General features: G+C 46.5%; 1 protein-coding gene across 4 annotated transcripts; it reads left to right on the top strand.

The window, feature by feature from the left end:
• The first annotated feature begins 824 nt into the window (after positions 1-824).
• On the top strand, positions 825-19,316 carry BID (BH3 interacting domain death agonist). Of its 4 annotated transcripts, none has more exons than XM_056509198.1 (7): positions 825-1,138; positions 11,478-11,586; positions 12,959-13,027; positions 14,814-15,000; positions 16,249-16,391; positions 17,225-17,428; positions 18,471-19,316. In XM_056509198.1, the coding sequence occupies exons 3-7, from the start codon at positions 13,019-13,021 to the stop codon at positions 18,480-18,482; spliced, it is 555 nt and encodes a 184-aa protein (XP_056365173.1). In that variant the 5' UTR covers positions 825-1,138; positions 11,478-11,586; positions 12,959-13,018; the 3' UTR covers positions 18,483-19,316. The 4 variants fall into 4 exon arrangements, with proteins under 4 accessions (XP_056365173.1, XP_056365164.1, XP_056365177.1 ...); XM_056509202.1 differs by lacking the exon at positions 825-1,138 and adding an exon at positions 1,250-1,476; XM_056509212.1 differs by lacking the exon at positions 825-1,138 and adding an exon at positions 1,485-1,696.
• Positions 19,317-20,176: the final 860 nt, after the last annotated feature.

Raw genomic sequence — 20,176 nt, 5'->3', positions numbered from 1 at the left:
ACCTGCTGAGTGTGTGGTGCTTTTCTGCATGTCACAAGTGAAGGGTTCACGTGGCTTTCTGTAAGCAAAAGATAACATCTCTTTTTTACTATTCACATGTTCTATACAAATATATATGTTTCATGTTACTCAGACAACAGAAACAGAAAGATATAAAAAACCTCACAGCAATTTCTCAATAAAAAACAAAAACCCAAACACCCAAACACACTTTGGGCAGAAGGGAGAGAGGGATCCAGTGCTGCTTGGGTCAGTGCTGATTTTGCAGGACAAAGCTAAACAATTTGAGGAAACAGAAACTTCAGTTCCTTGAAATTTTAGCACCATTCCTAGCGGGAAACCGCACGGTGGGTTGACCAACATGACTCAAACCTGAGTCAGAATTGGTTCAGTCTGTTTTGGAGAATCCCAGGAACTTTAAAAAGCACCCGAAGGTCAGGCAGCCTGAGCATGGCACTGGCACAGTTAGGAAGAAAAGGGTGACAGGAGGGACACCCGTACTGAATATCATTGCTCTAAACAGAGCGATGTTCAAGTGTAAGGCTGTATTAAATAGGAGTTAGCTGAAATAGGACTGTATTACTAGACTTGAAAGGAGGTTGTAACAAGGTGGGGCCTGGCCTCTTCTCCCAGGCAACAAGTGACAGAATGAGAGCACAAAATGTTAAACTGCGCCAGGGGAGGTTCGGGATGAACATCGGGAGTAATTCCTTCACAGGAAGGTGTTTAGGCAGTGCGATGGGCTGCCCGGGAGGCCGTGGCGTCACTGTCTCCGGAGGTGTTCAGGGAAAGGCTGGAAGCGGCACTGAGTGCCATGGTCTCCTGACGTGGTGGCTTTAGTCACAGGATGGAGACGACGATCCCACAGGTCTTTTCCAACCTAATCGGTTCTGCGATTTTAAGCCCATAGAACGATCTTAAGCGAAAAATCTGCATTTATTTGGCAGGGAGAGAAGCGGTTCCCGGGGCGATTCCCGGGGCGGCTCCCGAGCCCTCACGGCCTCAGCCCGCGCGGCCGTTGGGCCGGGCCCTCAGCGCGCGCGTGCCGCGCGCTCCCGCCCGCCCGTGAGGCGGGGCCGCCGCAGCGCCCAAATACCGCGGCTGCCGGCCGAGCGCTGCAGTCACGATCCCGGTGCTGGTGAGTGTCGCCCGTGCTTCCCCGGCCGCAGGGGACACCGTGTCGGGCGGGGAGCTCGCGGGGTGTGCGCGGGCGGTGTCCCGGGCGCTGCGCGGGCCCGCCCGGGAAGCGCCGGTGGCTGCGGCGGGGTCGGGCCCGCTGGCTCCTGCGCCGCGGGGCATCAGCGCCGGGGCCGGAGGTGCCGGCTGCAGCTCGCAGCCCCCCAAGCGTGGGCGGTGCAGTGAGCCCGTGGGGCCCCTGTGCGCGTTCTGTTTTCTCTTCTGGGTGCTGGAAACTCCTCTGCCTCCCGGCCGATCTGAACTCCTTTCTGCCCGCCGGACCCGGCCTTGCGTTCAGCGGTGCGGTTGTTTCTGCCTTTGATCTGTTCCCCGCTCGTCCCTCCTCGCCCGTGCTGGGAGTGACTGTCCCGCTCTGCCCTCGGCTCCGGCCCCTCTGCTGCTTCCCCCGGCGAGATCGAGCCTCCCCCTCTTCCCTGGCCTCCCTCCCGCTCAGGTGCTATTTCATAAAACCGCCTTTGGACTGCGTGGTAAAAGTGCAGCATCTCGCCCTCAGTTTCTGGTGAGAGTTGTCAGACACTAGCGGTATTGGCCGGGCAGGGGAGAGCAAGGAGTTAACCCTGTAGTGGCGACTCCAGAGGGACGAGCGCTTGCCTCATCCTTCCAGCAACAGAGGGATGTGGGAGTGGCAGCCCCAGAAGGAAAGCAAGGCGAGGAAGGATTGCTAATAATAGCGCTAAATTTTTTTAGGAAGAGCTGGTCAATTCAATGTGAGTTTTTCTGTCCGCTCCTTGCCTTTCCCAAAGCTGTGGCTGCCTGTTGAGGTGGTGAGCGCCTTCGGCTGTCGCTTTGTTTCCCGTGAGCAGCGCTCACATTCCCCGTGAAACACGGATGTGTTGGATTCAGGGTGGGTGAAGGCTGGAGCGGGAGATTGGGAGCGTGTGAAGTGGAAGGGAACGGAGTGAGCAGGGGCTAAAGAGTGTTTCTGTAAGTTGCATGCTCTGGCTGTAGTCTGTGTACCATGCAGTGACCGTGGGTTTGGTGAGGGGGGACGTTCTTGTCTTCTTTTAAACAATATTTTTTGTAGCTTTAATTAAAAAAAAAAAAAAAAGGTATAGTGCATCAGAGCTATTTAAATCACTAAAGTCTTCATTCAGGAAGTCAATGCTTATTTCAGAAATGGTGAACGTTTCTTTATGTCACTTGCAATATCTAGGCCGTGATCTCATCATGGGATACTTGTTATCTGTTCAAAACGGTTAAAGTGTTTGGTGGAGGAAAGAGCAAAGTGGTTCCCTGACAGGAAATTATTTTTGAAGTTTTTGTTTTGGTTTGTTTTTTTCGTAAAGGACTTCTCGCAAAAGTCCACCTGTGGGGAAGAGTGGTTTTTGTTCTGTTATAACTTTGTCATAATCAGACTGAAACTGTTTTCACCTGCCTGTGGAAGCATAACATCTTAAAAGGTGTTATTTAAAAAGAAGGGGTTTTCTGTGTGGGGTTTTTTTCCCTCTCCTTTGCAACCTCTTTACATGAGTTTACTGGTGTTACACAGAAACACTGGGGAAATGCATTGTATAAAAAGTAGCATTCTAGCACCCAGAAATCGCTAGGATTTCTGCAACCCGTCTCTTCCCATTTTCTTGTTGTCCTTTGTAGGTCTCTTGTCTTTCCTTAGAGGTAGATGGGAGGGCTTAGGGACCTGCTAGAGACAAAACACTTCCATTGTGCATGTGCAGAGTATAACAGGTGATGGCAAACCTTGTGGATAGACTGCCCTGTACCAAGGAAGGCTGGTGTGAAAAACCTCCCCTTCTTGTTTGCACCTGGTGACATTTGCAGAAGTTAGGAAGAAAAAAATGTGACTAATTTTTAGTTAGGTGGTTTTGTTGGGTTCCTGTCCTCCCAGTTTCTTAAAACCAGATGAGGCCAGCTGAGAATGCGAGTTCAGGTCAGTTTCTCACTGCACAGGCAGCAGAGCAGTGTGCCACACTCCACCAGGGCTGCCTGTGCAAACCTGGAGGCTGTGCTCCCGGGATTTGGGCATGCCTGAACCCAGAACCAGCACACTGCACCTCTGGATAATCTGAGGGCCTTGTAAAGGTGCTCAGTGTGGATTTTTATTTCTGTTAGATCCTAAGCCAGTAAGAACTGTGATAGACAGTTTCCTGTGTGTAACACGATGACAGGAGTCATCCACACTCAGCAGGAGTCTGAGTAGCTGACTGATCAAACAGGTTTGGTTTTTTTTTTCTGTAATAGAATGAAAATGTTTGCAGTCGAAGCAGGCAGACACATAAATCTTGTGACTGTCACCTTTGGAGACCTTCCTGGAGCAGCCTGGTGCTTGGAAGTCATTGGATGGTGGAGAAGTCTCTGATAACTGAACAGGTTTCTGTGCTGGTGTGGCTGTGGAGGAGCAGCGTCAGGATTCTGCTCCGTGACGAAGCAGCTCCTTTGGCCTGTGGGTATGAACTCCCCAGCAGGAAAGAGCCGGCCTGGTCTGCAGTTTCTCTGCTGAGGGGAATTCATGCAGATGGGCAGGTTTCATTTTTGTTGCTTAGCAGTTCCTAGATGAGTGAAAGAGCAAAATTTACTATAAATTTTGGTTTGTTTTCTTGGGTTGTTTTTTTTCTCAAGAAGCCACCTTCTCGTTTTTTTCTTGGCATGCTATGGCTTTTTGTCTGTGTCAGATTACAAAAGAGTTTTGGGGGCTGGAATTATCTCTGTGCTGTGCAAAGTCAAGTATGTGAAAGTATTTCTAATTAGTGAGTGGAGCTTATCTTTTAACCAAAGGTGCAAAACTCTTGGAAGTCTGAACCCCTTTTCATTTTGGATGGCTTTGCTTGGGGTTGGAGGAGCTTGCAGGGGGCTGAGTTTAGCTTTAATTAAAGCTTATCAGTAATGATTACGTTATGTGCATAACTGGTCCCTTCCTCAGAGATTTGTACAGTCTGATTTTTTTTTTTGACCCAGACAAGATAGGAAGGATATAGGGAAATGAGAGGTAAAATGTAGAAAGAAATGCTGAGTCACAGTGTCCAGTGCCACTCTTTAGGTTTGGTAGCAATCTTTTAAACTTCTGTGGTCGCCTTGATTTGTACCAGATGTCTGCAGTGAACCCTGTCCTGGCACTGCTTGGAGGTGCTGCTTGGCCCTGGTGGGCCTTGGCTGGACTGAGGAAAGGCCTTACCCCATCATGCATTATGGGAATTCTGTTCTTTCTCCCCCTAGAGTACAGTGTCATTGTGACTTTAAACTCCTCCTACCTCAGTAGCTTGCTCCCCATTTTCCTTTAAACTCTAAGAGCTTTTATTCAGCTTCACTGAAGTATGAGCAGGGGAATTGGACTGTGCGTGCAATCATGGCACACATGGACATTGGATTTTTGTTTAAATGTCTGCAAACCTGCTCTATTTCCTGTGACCTTTGGTCAGTTTGTAGTGCTCTGACTGCTCTTTATAGAATGGGCAGTACCCAGGTCTCAAATATTTTGGACTATTTCTTTCATCTTTTAAAGACACGGGTGTTCCTTGGTAAGTGTAGCTTCTGCTTGTTCAGTGTAATTGCTGTAATCCCTTTGGATCGACAGCCACACGAAACAAATCCACTTAGGTCAGCAGTTGCTGCATTTTGGGTTTGTCAGCTCTTCCTGTGTTTCTACACCAACCTGTTCCTCCTAAGGTAGAACTGAAAGCAAAATGGTTTTGCTTTGTTTCATGCAGAGTCATGTGTTTTCTCCTTGAAGAGCAGACACTTTTTCACAGCTAACAGAGCCTGTAAGTGTTGAGTGGAAGAAGCAATGTGCTGAGGTATCTCCTGTTTGCCTGGCACTAGGAAATGTGTACTCCTGCAGGCGTCTCTTGGCAGTTTTCCTGTCACAGTTCCCAGATGGCTCCTGCGGCATTTCTTTGAGGGGGAGTATTTTCTTAGCTCTGTATTGTTGTGAAAGGTGTTTAAAAGAGATGATGCTTTCTTTATGCTCACAGTGTATGAGGTGCTCTTGTCAAATGGCTTTGATCAGGGTGATGAATGCTGCTTTGAGTTACTATAATTTTTGACTGCCTGGTTTGATGCATAACTTTCTTTTTAAGGTCGTCCTTGAAGATTTCTGGGCTGCTGTCATAAGACATTCCTTCAAGATTATCTTCATTATTTTTTTTTTTAATATATTTTTGTACCTGCTTCATCAGTTTAACTGTCATGGTGGGAATGGAGGCTGCAGTGCAGCACAGTGGGAATCAAAGGATCTGTGTCAGACTTTCCTGCTGGGGATCTCCTCTGGCTGATGCACAGTTATTTCATGAAAGTGAGGAGCATAAGAGACATTTACATTTCTGATACACTGGGCGTTTAGGAGGAGGAGAGCCTGTTGAAAGTTCACTTTCGTCTTCTGGAAAAGCTGTCAAATATTGGCACAGGGTTGTGGATGCTCTCAGAGCACATGAGCATGCAGCTATTTGTCTTTGTACCCCTTCCTCTAGAAATGCTTTGGGTCTTTTTATGATGAATGTTCAGAGTCTGAGAGGGTGGGCAGGCTCCACTGAAGGCATTCTGGGGAATACCAGCTGTGAGAATTCCCTTGACAGTAAATTGTCCAGTGCACTGAATTGTTGCTCCTTGAGTGCCGTTCTGGCACTCCCAAAGTGCTGAAGTGTTGTTCTTTGGACATGTAATTTCTGATGGGCCACTCTGATCCAGTATTTAAACTTCACACTGAAACATCTTTACAGCTTCTCTTTGTTCCAGAAAGCAGTGCAGCAGATATTCCTGGTGCTTACCAGCGTAGAAAGGGAATTCTTGCCTACTCCTATGGCCTGAAAGACAGAGGGAATGCTACTGTTAGGGGTCACCTGTGTCCATAAAGCTGTCTTTTTGAATTCTTTTTTAAAATTACTTCTGACCAGTTTCTTGTTTTGCTCATCTAACTAGCCAGTCAGGCAAAGGAAAAACAAGATTTACATTCCTCTTTGCTGTTGGTGTCAGCTCTGAAATGCATCCAAATTGCAAAATGACATTCCTGATTTTCTGACTTGTGGCTGGTCTGTGCTCATGCTGGAACGGAACAGTAGTACATGTATTCAAACTAAAATCAGGAGGATTGTCTTGTCCTGTAGGTGGCATGACAGTTCCTGTATCCAGTCCCACTTTGAGGTCTTACAGCTGGCAGAGCCTGTCCAAGTGGCACCTGCAACTCTCAGAGCACTGTTGCCAAGCGCTGAGGCTGTCTGCTGCAGGAACTGGGCACTTTGTAGCTGCTCCAGTAAAAGCAGCTTTGCCACAGTGCAAGGGTCCAGTACCCATGGCCCAGCTGGGGCATGCTCTAAACCCAGAAGCAAGTCTTGCATTTCTCTGGTTGGACACTGTCACTTGCACATCACTAGTGATGGCTGGAGTTTGTCCCAGTGCTGCCTGCTCTCAGTCTGTTTGTCCTTCCTTGATAATGTCAAAACACTGGAACTGTGATTCCTCACTGCTTCCTGCTTTTCCATTGTTTCTGAGAGGCAGACATAAGAGCGGCTTGCACACGCACTGTGCCATTGTAGCAGGGCTGAAATAGATTTTGAACAGGAAGCTAGCCCTGTAAAGACCAGCAGTCATGTGTGATAGTGGTGATGGTGCTTTTTCATCAGGGTTTGCTCTGCTCCCTCCAGCCAGGTCCTGAGGAAAGATAATTTTCCTATCCTTACCGAGGAGGTGAAGTGCAGGATGACCTTACCCAGCTGGAGTTGCTCAACACCAGAGAGGAAAAACAACCCAGTGCCAGATCCAGGAAACTGCCTGCTCTCTGATAGCCAGGATCCAAGTCCTGTCCTTACCTCTTAGGTGTGGCTAAAAAACATGGAGATGGGGAAATTCTGTTTGGTTCCAGCTGCAGTTAGCTGAAGTCAAACTCCAGCTGCAGACTTCCTGCCGACTCAGTTTAAGCTCAGCTATGTGTAGGCTGGCTGCTGAAGAATAAAGTGTTGTCGTGCTGCCTCTGTCACTGATCTGATACAGAAACCACACTGATGAAAAGGTCCTGCCTACCTTTTTTTTTTTTTTTAGAGCATTAGTAATATGGCAGTGCTCCTTCTTACTCATTCATGTGCTGCGTGGGGGCTGGTCAGCAGAGCTTTTTGAGCCAAATGAGAATAGTGGTTGATGAGGGGTTTGGCTCATTTTCTTCCTAAGAAGTCAAAAGTACTGCCCTGATAACCAGAAGATTGCTGCTATTCATTTCATCATGACAAGGCAAAAGACTTTCAATAACTTAAATAAATTTCTATCAAAAAAGCCAACTGACACCTTTTTAGAATTGTCTCTAATAAAGTTTTTCTTCCAAAGAGGAAGATTAAACCCTCTTTAAGCAAAGAGTGCAATGTATTTCTAAGCCAAAACAGACAGCTGAGAGTGCTTGGTGTCCAGGCTGGGATGATAATTCTGTACTAAAGCAACATAAAGAAGCAAAGGTAAAAATGCCCCAGCTAAGGCAATAGTAAGTATTCAGCATGTATTGCATCAAAAGTATGAGGAGTAAAGAGCTTTGTGTTGGTGCTGGATTTTGTTTTCTCTTGCTGGAAAGATTAGTTAGTAGCATTATTTGCATCCTAAAGAAGCTGAAAGAAGGAGAAACAAAGGCTGATAACCTCAAGCAATCCTCTGTGCTGCTTAGGTATATCAGGGAGAGATTGTTCTGGTCGGATTTTAGGTAGTCATGATTCCTGACTAACAGGGCATTCCTCCCAAGGGCCAGGCAAATAAACTGCAGGTGACTGGGGCAGGAGGTGTGACCTGCTCTGGTCCACTGAGCTGATGGTATCTCCAAGTATGCTCCTCATGGCTTCTCAGTTTTGCCACTTCCAAAATGAGCTCTTGATGTTGCATGCTCCCTCAGAGGTCAGTGGGTGGAACATACCCTTAGTTTGTTTGGAAGCAGTGTTCCCTGTGGCAGGGGAAGTCCTGACACTCTCCAAGCCTGTAGCTTTGGTGTTAACCAGATGTGCCAAACCATCCTTTAGTTTAACAGCTGTGTGTGTAGGTGCATTCATACGTGCCCAGAAGGTCTTGTTGAGCCCATCCTTCACCTGGCTTACACCTTGCAATGTCTCTGTTCTTCCACCACCCTGCTTCTCTTTCTGAAGCCTAGAAGCAAATTGTACTTTAGGAGTGATTCTCAAATGAGGCAAAATCCTGAGGTGTTCTAAACATTGTTACAGGCTGGTGAATCCTTTGCAGAGTAAGGAGTGATGGGGACAAGTTTTCTGTGGTAATGTTGAAATCCTGTTTACTCATCTCAGCACTGTTGGTTTTGCACACCAAGATCCCTTTCCTGGGCTGTTTAGTTCCTATTGGGTTTATGGGCTAGAAGTGGAGTGGCTTTTGGTGACTGGGCTCTGTGATGTGGTATTTGCTTACACTTTCATAACCTGAAGTGCTGCAGACAACAGTGGCACAGCTCAGAATATCCTCAGGTAAGGAATTACTTAAGTCTGATGCTGTTTCTCTTTATTTTCCAATAGTGACTGGTTATGTAAAATAGTTGTGCCTCTGGCAAGTTCTCACGAAGACAGTAAAACTGAGCGGTTGTGGTTTGATATGGGGGTTTAAAATGTCAGGACATAGCAAATATTTGGTTTCCCTGCTTGTAAAATGATGCTTTTCCTTTGGAAAAAGCTCTGTAGCTCAGCAATGAAATGTCTGCCTACAGGACAGATAAGTGCCACCAGATGCAGAAAGGGACAAATAAATCATTTTTTTAATTTCTTCCAATAATGATGTCATCCTGACTGCTACACCCAAAGTTCTTACCTTTCAGCTGCCACACGGGGAAAGCAGTGCTCAGGCTGGAAGTTGTTGACTTTGCCAATGACTGATACTTTATTGCAGTTTCTACTCCGAAGATTTTAATTGTTCCTAACTCAAACGTGAGACATAAACATCTTGACAGCTCACACAATGGGTCCATTGATGGATAGCGTCACTGTCTGGTGTTCATATGGGGGGTGTCTCAGAATCCAGACACGGTATTAAAGGAGTCAGACCTGCAGACCTGTGGCCTCCCTGCTGAACATTGTGTTTGCCTACCAGTGTCTGCTGGAGCTGAGAATAGTAACTCCCAGGCTGAGCTGTGAGGAGAGGTGAAGAATCTGAGAGGAAGCCATGGTAAGCAGAGACATTGTGGGGTGGCTTCTTTTCTGAGCAGTCTTGAAGATGTAGCACTAGTGTGGAGATCAAAACTGATTTTTAGGGTTTCTTAGCACTGCTGCAGGGGTTCTGGGACCTGCAGCCCTGAGAGCTGTGGGGAGTTCCCCCCAGCAGGTAACCACAGTGTAATACACTGTATGAGACTTTTCTTTTGGATTACCCCTCACTGCATGATGTGGGAGGAGTTGAAGTGTGGGAGAGAGGCATGGAGTGCCAGTTGGCTTGTAGTCCTGCTTCTCCCTCTTTTCCACCCTGCAAGCTTGCAGTGCCTTCTCTGCTTAAGTTCTGGAGTCAGGGGTTTCTGGCCCTGCCTGCTCTTGCCTCTGGTGATGCCACTGCTCACTGGGGGACTGCAGGTGGGAAAAACTCTTCTGGTGAGTTCCTTGTGAGATTTAAAAGGTAATGCAACTTGGGGATGAGAGGGAGAAACAGGAGATGGGACACCAGACCTGAAGTAGCTGTGTTGTTGAAGAGCACTTAGTACCATCCTTCAGGGTGTACTCAGCCCCATCTAGAGCCTGCCTTGGAGGAAGCATCCACAGAGTTCACTTGTGACAAATCACAGAATTCACTTGTGAAAACCACTGTGTATGGATAGAATGAGGTCTTTCCTGCTGCACTGACAGGCTGGTTGTGGATGTGCTTCTCTAACTGTAATTATGTTTTCTTACCATATACCTCTCCACAGTCCTGCATCCCATACAATGTTGAGTTGGAATGAACATGCCCTGCACTGATTCTGTAGACCTGATTTAAGGTTCTTAAGTGCTTAAAGTGCCTCTTTAATTTCTTTCTAAGAAAGAGAGAAAGAACAGGTAAAAAAAACTGGTTGTAGTCTAATGTGTTGAATGCTTCAAGGCATTTAGTGATTTCTCAGAAGCAGCTCATTTCTCACAAAGAAATGAGAGCTTCTCACAAAGCTCATTTGTCTAATGAGTGAATTGAAGTAAAAAATGAATAATGTATTAAAATTAGTTGGTGTTTCAATTAAAATATCATATTCTGTAAAAATTCATTGCAGGATTTCAGCAGCCCTAAGGCAGCCTTAGCAAATGATCTAGTTTGACTCTGAATATGAGTGCATATGGTGTTTGTATCCTTTATCCATCTTTTCTCCTTCTCCAACCTTTTTCCTTCCACCAGAAACAATCTTAATCTGAATGTAAAACTACCAGGATTCCAAGTCTTAATGATTAAAAAATGTGGGTGATACCAGCATGATTACATTTGACTTTTTGGGGGATACTTGTTTGTTTTTGTTTTGTTTTGTTTCGTTTGTTTATTTGGGTTTTTTTTTTTTTGAGATTCCATTAAGGAATTTGACTTCTCTCGAGGAACTTTGTGACTATTGAAGTTTTTGCATTGATTCAAAGTAGTTATGTAAAACTTGAGGCTCATGTAATTACTAGTTAACTAAAATAAAAAATAATTTGCCCTGTATTGTAGAAGTGGGGTGTGAGAGAAATCCCTTTTCCTCTGGTGTGCTTTTGACCACCCAAGCAGAACTTTCTTATCTGAGGGCAGATGTTGCCTTCAGGGGCATTTACTGCGTGGGTGGTCAATCTTTGGTTTAAGAAATTCAGTTTGTGAAGTTATGTTCAAGCTCCCTTATCTTCATTTTTTGCCATATTAATACTTTGGAGTGTGGTGGAACTTTTCATTGTTCTGCTTGTGTGTTTGTTTTCTCTGCTTGTGTGCAGGAGTAGACAAAATTGCTATTTGCAACTATGGTGGGTGAGTTTTAATGTGTCTATTTTTGTGGACTTGGCCTGAGAAGTGTCTATATCTCCACAGGGCTGATTTGATCCCTGAGGGAAGGGAAGAACTCACAGGTGTTGTAGGTCTCTTCTCCCTGCACAGCCACTGATATCTGCAGGTGCAGCAGGCACCTGGCTGGGCTGGAGCAGTCTGTGCCTCTTCATTTAAAGCAGAGAGTGGGAAAATTGCATTGGAAGAAAATGTGATCTCTAAAACCAGAATATGTGCAAACTGGGGCTTTACCTAACCTACAGAAATACTGCTTGTGTGGACAACTCCTGAGGAGTTTGCACAAAGCCAAAGTCCTGCCACAAACTTAATTCCAAATCCCCACTTTCCTCTTAATCTCAGCATTCTGTTTCAAGTTCTCTAACCTGAATTAACATCTGTGTCTCTTCCAGCAAAGTCAAGCCCAGAAGAAAGGTCACCCTGACCTGTTTCAGAGCCCCTTCAGGTCCCAAAGAACAGGACAGAGAACTCTCTCCAGCCAGAACACTCCTTAGGGTAGAAGTGAGTAGCAGCAATAGGGGATCAAATGGAACAGAGGAAATTGCAAAGCAGCAAGGGATAAGTCTAAGTGTTGTAGCTGTTAGTCTGACATAATTCCATGAAAAGAAGAGCTCATGGTTAAGAGGCTTCCTATGGGCTTTTGTGTATTTCAGACATATTTGAGATTGTGTTTTGGCCTTGGACTTCTAAGAGCCTTTGGAAAGTTGGGAGATTCATGGTCTCTTGAAATATACCTCTGGTTTGCTTCAGAGTTGGAATTTCTTTCTGCTTTAACTTTCCTCTTTTCTACCAGCACACTTAGTTATTTAAAAAACCACAGATTTGAGGAGTTGTTACTGTGAAATAGGGTCATTTATCACTAGCCCAGCTCTTTGATGGTTATCAAGTCTTTTGTTTGGGTTCCTTAGTGCTTCTAGCCCATTTTTGGTTAGAAGGTGCCTGCATAATAACCAGGTTATTGTCCTGGGTGAAAGTGGCTTGGTAGGGAGGGAGTGCCCCCTTTCAGCCAGGCCCTGCTCATCAAGAGTTGAACCAGAGACTTCTGTGTGCAGCTGTGGGACTGTTGTATCTAAGGCAGCAAATGCAAGGTTCTGACCCACCCATCAGCTGCTCCTGGCAGGATGAGGAAGGAGCACTGTGCTCCTACATCCTACCCCTTTGTAAGGGAGGCAGGGAGGCTCCCCTGTGCTCTTCCCCTGTGCTCCGTCCTGCTTTCTCCCTTCTTCCTAGCTAGCCTACCTGGAGGCTTAGCAGAGTTGCACTGATGTGACTGGAAGCCTCTGTGGGCAGTTGATCCAACCTTCCCCATCAGTGATATTTGTTGTGAAGTATTGAAATGAGCCTGAGTATCCATGTGGATCTCTTGCATGGAGGGTGGGGAGAGGCACCCTTGAGGCCCTGTGGATGTGTAGCAATGTCAGCTGCTTTTTCCTTTCAAAATAATCTGCTATGCATGCAGGCCCATCAGCTCACCTGCTCTCAAGAGGTGCTCAGAAGTTCCTTTCTGACCACCCTGCTCTTCATTCCAGCCTCTGGCTCCATGGAGAGGTGTCCCTGCCATCCCCAACAGCAGCTCTTGGCTTTAAAGCTCTATTTGAAGGCTGTGTCACTCCACTGTCTGCACATGTCTGTAGCGGGAGGGTGACTTGTGCTTCTCATTCACAGGGCCCTTCTCACTGAGACAACTGTGGTTTCCTCAGCCCTTTTTCATGACTGATGGTGTGTGATGGGCAGCTCTCTCCAGAAATGGAGATATGCATCACTAAAAGGGATATTTTCTATGAGACATGGCCAGACATATAAGTACAGCTGCAAGATGTGGATTTATGGGAATTTTTTTCCTTTCACACTTGTCTTTCTTACTCTTTCACAGGACGAGGATTTCTGGTCTGAAGCAGAGGGTGACCCAAGCTGCTGTGTCTCTGAATCCATCATGGAACAGGTTAGAGTCAAACATGTCTGAAGTCAGCTGTTCACAGTGTACAGTGGTTCCCTGGTGCACTTGTCCTGAGGTACTTTGAAGGGGATAAGTCTCAGTGTTGGCCTGTGGCCTTCTTGAATTTCACAGAATTTCAGTGTTTCTGGCACTGCTCTGAATACAGGGAAGTGAATGGAATCAGTTAGGTTGCAGGTTGCTTCCTTGCAGCTCTCAGTGTGGCTTCTCCTTGGTCCTGCAGGCTGGAGATAGAGATGTAAGAGACTACAATGTTTATTGATAAAGCTACAAACTGCTAAACTAATAAAGGAATGGGCACAGCTCTGTGATCAATGCATTGCTTTGGTTTGTGCAATGTTAAACACAATTATGATGCTGTTACTTAGCACATTTAAATCTTACACATTGAACTGTAACTGAAATGTCTGTCATCTTCCCCCTGGCCAGCTCATGTTAGGATACAATTCTAACCCCCCTACTCTGGCCTCTCACGAGCCTTTTGAACATAATAAGATTTAAAAATGTATCAGTGATAAACCCAAGGACCAGTCCAGCAGGCTGTTGCAGGGGATTGCCACTGGTGCACTACTATCTGTAAACATGCTTGCTCAGATCATGGAAGATGTGCCTTCAGTTCATCTCTGACTGATCATATACTTTATTTTCCATTTATTTCCATTTCTTAACCCTGCCTTTTGTTGGCTTTATTCCTCCTTTTGTTTGCCCAGTCAGATATGGTTAAGTCAAGGCTTTGCAAGTTTCCTTTCTGTTACCAAGTTCATCCTGGTTGCATGTTGTTGGCATAACAAGCTATTCTTCTTTAACTATTTTTCTTCTCCTAGATAAAATTAAGTATTGTCTAACAGGCAGACCATCTGCATACCAGAGTAAGGATTTTTTTTCTTTATTTCTGTGCTTTGACCACATCCTGCTCTCCTACTTGTTTAACTAAAATTTTTGGAGTCTCCTGGTTTTCTGGAGGCCTTAGTTGGTTATGAAGCCCTGTGTTCCAGTGGGGCCTCTTGCTCCCATCAGTCTGTCTGCCTCATGGACATCCTCAACCTAATTAATTTGGGCACTCTGTGCTGCCTTGCTTGAAAGCTGCAGGTTGTGTGGCCATGGAGACAGCTCTTGCCCATTTACTGGGGGTGAATGTGCCACTGGAGGTGGCAGTGATCTGCCATCTCATGTCCCTTTTCTTGTGAGCAGCTGCTTGGCTCTCTACGAGGAGCTGAACAGGTTTATTATGGAGCTGGTTCCTTTCAAGGGGGAGAAGAAATGTGAACCTTGGAGGTTTTTGCAGGCTTATGCTCTTATCTCTGTTTTCCACCTTGTTACTGCTCTGCTCTGATTACATAGAAGTGGGGAGCTGCACAGCAAGTAGAATGCCCAATTCCCAAATGCAGGGGTAAAACCCTTCCAAACACAGATGTCTGAGTAAGGGAGATGGATGGTTTTTGCTGAATACACAGCTGCTTCAGAAGAGAAGCTCGGACTGGGGTTGCTGCCATTTCCACAGCTGGAAATGTGAAGAGAAGGTGAGCTGGGTTTTCAACACCAGTTTGTAAGAGCAGAGCCTTCTGTCATTCACCATGGGACAGTCCTGTGTGGGTCCACATCCAGGAGTAAGTCTGTGTTTGTTGAGGCCTTGTGGACCCCTGGCTGATGCTGTCCAGGGTGCTCACAGGAGGCTACAGAGACGTGTTCAGGTTTGGAAAATGGTACATGCCTACATGCTTTGAGTGGGAAATTTTCTAAGCGTGGACTTAACAGTGATTTCCTTATGTGTCAGATCAATGGATCTCTTCAGATGGAGCATGCCCTGCTGTTCTCCTTCCTGGATGCATCCTCTGACTGTCATTTCAAAGACCAGCTGCATTCCCTGCACAGCCCACAGATCGTGTTGTGCCAAGGAAGCGATGATGACGAGCTTCAGACCGATGGCAATCGGAGTGGCCACTTCCAGAATGGTGAGCTAGGTGAGCAGGCTTTTCTCCTTCCCACAGGTCTCTCTGAACATGGTGGTTTTCTTTCCCCATTTCCTATTTTTGCCATTGTCTGTCTCAGAGGAGTAATGTTTTCTCTGATGAGAAACTTCACTGGCTGTTGGGAATTCAACACTTAGGTTAGGACAACTGGTGCTTAGTACTTTCTTTCTCTGTGGATTTCTGGAGCACCTGTCACTGGGTTTTGTCTGCAGCACATCAGAGAAAGGCACAAAGGTGGTACTGGTGATAGCTGCCTTCAAGGACTGTGATATAAGCAGTTAAGTTAGGCCTCATGCTGCTCAGGCAGTATCAATACTTGGGCTGGGATCTTGGAACAACTCGAGTCCTGGTACTGGATGAATCCCTTTCTTCTCTACTAGTCTGGTGGAAACTGTTCCTCAAGTAGCTTCTGGTCCTGTTCCTGCTTTGCTTGCCATCTGCAGGGTGGCTACTGCCCCTTGCCCAGGGTGTGTCAGCTGCACATTGCCTTCAACTTGCAGAGTGAGGAGGAACTGCTACAGTGAATAGCCCTCATTCTCACACAAATTTGCATATGTCTCATGCCAAAAGCAGGTTGGACAAGGTGTAAGGTTCTCAGCTAAAAGAGAACAGATTCAGACTGGATGAAAGGAAGATTTTTACAATGAGGATGGTAAAACACTGGCACAGGTTGCCCAAAGAGGTGATGGATGCCTCACCCCTGGTAACATTCAAGGTCAGTTTGGCTGGGGCTTTGAGCAGTCTAATCTAGTTGAAGATGTCCTTGCTTATTGCAAGGGATTTGGAGGGGATGACCTTTCAAGGTCCCTTCCAACTCCCAACTATTCTATGAGGTGCTGTATTTTAGATGGTGCTTAAGAGATAAGTCCTGACAAGTCACTTGAATTCTAGAATCATTAGGTGGAAAAACACCTTCAAGGTCATGCACAGTTTCTCAGTTCCCCTCTCTGGGCAGGATGTTGGCTGTAACTTCTGTTAAAATTTTGCTTGGAGATGTGCTAACATGCCCTGAAATTTTTTTTTTGGGCAGGGTGAATCTGCACTTTACCTAAACCAATAGTGTTTGCCACTATTTCTGGTAAGCAGCCTGGGTGCACTTAAAGAAGTGCTTAGATTGGTCATGAATACACTCAGGGATGGGAAGGAGGTTCCTAATGGAGATTAGCAAAATACTGTGACCTGTGCTAAACCTGGTCTGACTATGGCCTGTGAACTAAATTCTGCTCTTTGTGTTGGCAGAGTTGCCACCAACAAATGAAGAAGTTATCCGGATCATTGCTGCTCAGCTCGCTGAGATTGGAGACCAGTTTGATAAAGAAATCCAAGCAAGAGTAGCAAGGGACCTAGCGCAGCACTTTGTGAATGAGAGACTGTCTAGAGAGGTGAGAGAAAAGCAGCCTGATAAGCAGCTCTCCTTTTATTCTGCATACTTCCTGCTGTGACTTGGAAGGCATCTGAAAATTCATCCTAAACACTTAGCTTTGATTTGTGAGAGGTGATTCTGTGGCAGAAGTTAATGTGTAAATTGGGTTCCTTGGGCTCATCTCCTTTCTGCAGATGGTGAAATGGTGGGTGTGGAAAGGGATTGACTTTGAGGCATTTTGTCCTTCTTTTGATGGCCCCATGGCTTATCTTAGAAAATGAGCAGTCTGGCTAAGGCTTAGTTTTAGTACTTCAGATCTTTGGACTTTGGTGCCAAGTTCTGTACATCTGCTGACCATCATGGGGGTAAAAATTGAGCAGGTTAGTGACAGGAGCTTAACTTGTGCTTGTTACTGAGCACTGAAGAGACAGCAAGTCATGAGAACCTTTTCTGGTGCTGTGAGTGGGTTCATAGGCACAGTTTTGGGGGAGTAGAAGTGGGTTTAGGCCTGGCTGGGTTACTTGCTGGGGTGGCCTCCTCTTAGATGCAGTTGGAACAGCATCTAACATGCCTTGCTGCTGTGCAAGAAAAGTGGAGTTTGAGGTCTCTTGTGTTAAAAAACAAAAGGAAGGCTATCTAAGGATTACATCTACATCTGGAGCAAGTGTCATTGTTTTTTGGGAGAGGTTTTTTTTATGTAACAGACTGGCTCCCATGGGTGGGAACAAGGGGAGCACATCCTGTGAAGTGGTACAAAAAGCACATCAGTTATCCGCACAGTCTGGCAGACTGTGCTGAGACCCCTTTCTGCCCCAGCTGTTGCACTGAGATCCCTCTCTTCCTTCCATACAGGAGATAACCCTGCACCTGTCCAGGGCAGTGAATGAGCTTTTAACATCCATCCCCTCAGACATGGCACAGGAGAAGGCCATGTTGGTGCTAGCAATGGTCTTAACTAAGAAAATTGTGAACACACTGCCCTCCCTTCTACACCGTGTCTATGATGCCACTGTGAACTACATGAACCAGCAGTTCCACGACTACATTATTGAAATGGTGAGTGCTGCCAAACAGCTCTGTGGGAGTCACAGCCAGCCTCCTAGCTCTCCTGGGTTATTCCCTGAGGGGTGGCCTAGCTTTGAACTGCCTGTGGCCTGCTGCTTTCCCTGTAGTGCTCTGGATGTTGGACCAGAAGGGAATGTCAGTCCCTGCAGGGCTCTGGAGATGACCGTGCTTGAGGGGGTCATGTCACAGCTTCTGCTTGCCCCACTCTGGCAGCAGCCAGGGAACAGAGTGCATTTGTTCTGTTGGGCAGAGAGAGCTGTGACTACTCTTCTTGTCCCTGCAATCTCCTCAGGGATCTGTACCAGTAAGATTCTGGTTAATGATTCCAAGGAAAGCCTGACCTGAGTTCTGCTGGCTGCATTCCCCTGAGGTTCTCTCTCTTTGTCTTCCTCAGCTCCCCAGAGTTTGGGAGAACTGGAAGGGGAATTTCCCCTGAGAATTAACAGTAGCAGAGGAACAATGAGAAATGGTCAATTCCATTCTTGTTCTCTGTTGGCACTGGAGCAGAGGTGGGGAGGCTGTGCAGCTTGTAGGCAAGCCAGGCTGGAGACCCCAGCTTCAGTAACTAAGGAGTCTGGGGAGGGGACAGGATGCACACACTGATGTTAAGACTCAGTGGTCCCTGAGAATGAGATTTGAGCAGGCAGGGCTGTGATCCTGCCCCCCTGTGAAGCAGGTGACAGAGTTGTGCTGTGCTGCAGGCCTGTGGGACAGTTTGCATTGCAGCCTTGCCAGGGACAGTGTTGGCAGCAACTCATGCTGTCACTTTGCCTCACCCAGCACCCTGGGCATGCTGTCAGTGTACCATGTCACTCAGCACTGCCCTTTCTTTCACTCAGTTTGGCTCCAGGGTGCTGGACTGGGCACCGGGGCTGTCCCACACTGTCCCCACGGGCTGCGTCCTTGCTGCTGGCACAGCAAGGAGCACGGCAGGTGGCAGTGTTGAACTCCTGGGCCTGTACAGGAACAGGGCAGGGCTTGTGGGACAACCCTGCTGCTGTTAATAATGCCCCTTCTGTTTCTCTCCCTCTAGCTGGGTGAGTGAGCTCCCCAGCCCTGTGTGGAGCATGTGGACTCCTGAAGACTTTCCTTGATGGATGAAGATTACTTGATTTACTCTAGCCTTCTGAGATACACCTGTGAAAGGGATGGTGGAGCTTCATAGATAGGCTTTTGTAGACTAGCACAGCAGTAATAGTAGTGTGAGCTGCCTGCCAGCTCTGCCAGTACCTGTAGGGAGTAGTGCTTGCCTCTCTCCTTTTATAATTTTTATTTTAGCAGCAGCCACCTTTGTGCCTCCACAGGCCCAGTGGGCACAGGGCCTACCCTCTGTGGTTTTTTTTAAGCCACTGTAACATTCTGCTTTAGTTATTCTCTTCCCAGCCCTGCTCCTGCAGCTGAGCCGTGCTGAATGTTTTTCCCAGGAAGGCCTCAGGCTATGGAAGGGGTGGTTCATCAGCAGAATAATCAGGGATGGGTGGGAATCAGGTCTAGATGAGAAGCTGGCAAGAGGGAACAGAGCCCTCAGTGATAGAGGGGGCTGTGGCCAGAGAAGGTTGACATGAAAATACTTCAGTATCAATCACCATACACTCGAGTTTGCTTGAAAAATAAAACTGAGGGAAAAACTGTAAAGAAAAGGACTGGGTAGGCACAAGGCAAGTCTTTTGGGAATGCAACCTGGATATACTTAAGGAAAAGTAGCATTATCTTTAGTTACATCTCAGGTCGAACAAACTTGGTCTCAGGTTGTTTGATATATAATCACACAAGGTGGCACATGTGTCACCCGTGATCCAGCTCCCTCAGGACTTTTATTAGTATGTAAATATTTTGTGGGGTTTTTTAACTTAAATAAAAATTCCATTTCTCATGGCTACTACTTTCCACCTGACAATTTTTTGTGCAAGTACTCATGGCATTCTTCTAATTCACCATGGCTTATGATGCAGCTGGCAGAGACACTCTGGACCTGTCCTCATGCCTTGCATAAGCAAGTTTTCCTGTAAGTAAAACCACCTTTTCTTCTGGTGCCTGCACTAAAACATAGGGAGAGAGGAAGCACAGAAAGAGTCTACACATTGTTTTTGGAAACTGTACCATTTATTAAAGTGCAACCTGGGGGCATGGTCTTACAGCAGTGTCCCATTAGCAGAGGGAAAAAATGTTTATACCCCTTCACTTGAACTGAATATTGAACAATGAAGCTGGAAGGAACTTTCTTGTCAAGGTGGAAACACTTTTATTAACCAAATGGCACAAGAAGCTTTAGACAGTTCTCCCCAAGAGGGCTGCACTTACATATTGGAAGGAACAGTGTGATGAGTTCCTGGGACGATGGGTGACCTGACACCAGTTAGGGTGTCTGCCCCCAGACAGGCCTCTTGAAAACAGACTCCAAAATCCCTGCAAGTCTGTCACTATTTGCTTACACCCAGCAGAAGCCTAGCAGAAGAGATCCCCTAACCTGCAGCTTCAGAGTCAGTCCCATTAGTCTTTGCTGCTTAACAAATCAAGTGGCATTCTTTTGGTCTGAGTGGGTTTTTAGGTTTACACTTGAATAAAAGCTTATCCTGAAAGTTAAAACTAAGGACAAAGCCCCTAAAGGTATAGCAATAAGATGCATCCTCTGCAGTTTGTTGTGTCCACATCGATAGTGTCCCTTGCCTGCCCTGCAAATACTGCAGGGAGATCAAAAGCAGCTTCCACTGGAAGCCAACAGGAGCTCCCCCACTTCTA

The sequence above is a fragment of the Oenanthe melanoleuca genome, chromosome 1A (assembly GCF_029582105.1).
Source record: "Oenanthe melanoleuca isolate GR-GAL-2019-014 chromosome 1A, OMel1.0, whole genome shotgun sequence".
Classification (NCBI taxonomy): Eukaryota; Metazoa; Chordata; class Aves; order Passeriformes; family Muscicapidae; genus Oenanthe; species Oenanthe melanoleuca.
This window is presented reverse-complemented; position numbering and strand designations above follow the sequence as displayed.

What these genes read in the sequence shown, in the direction of transcription:
- BID (XM_056509189.1), top strand. An exon ending in CTTCCAGAATGGTGAGCTAG is followed by an intron (nt 15,001 to 16,248) that starts GTGAGCAGGCTT and finishes TTGTGTTGGCAG; the next exon opens with AGTTGCCACCAACAAATGAA. An exon ending in ATGAGAGACTGTCTAGAGAG is followed by an intron (nt 16,392 to 17,224) that starts GTGAGAGAAAAG and finishes CCTTCCATACAG; the next exon opens with GAGATAACCCTGCACCTGTC.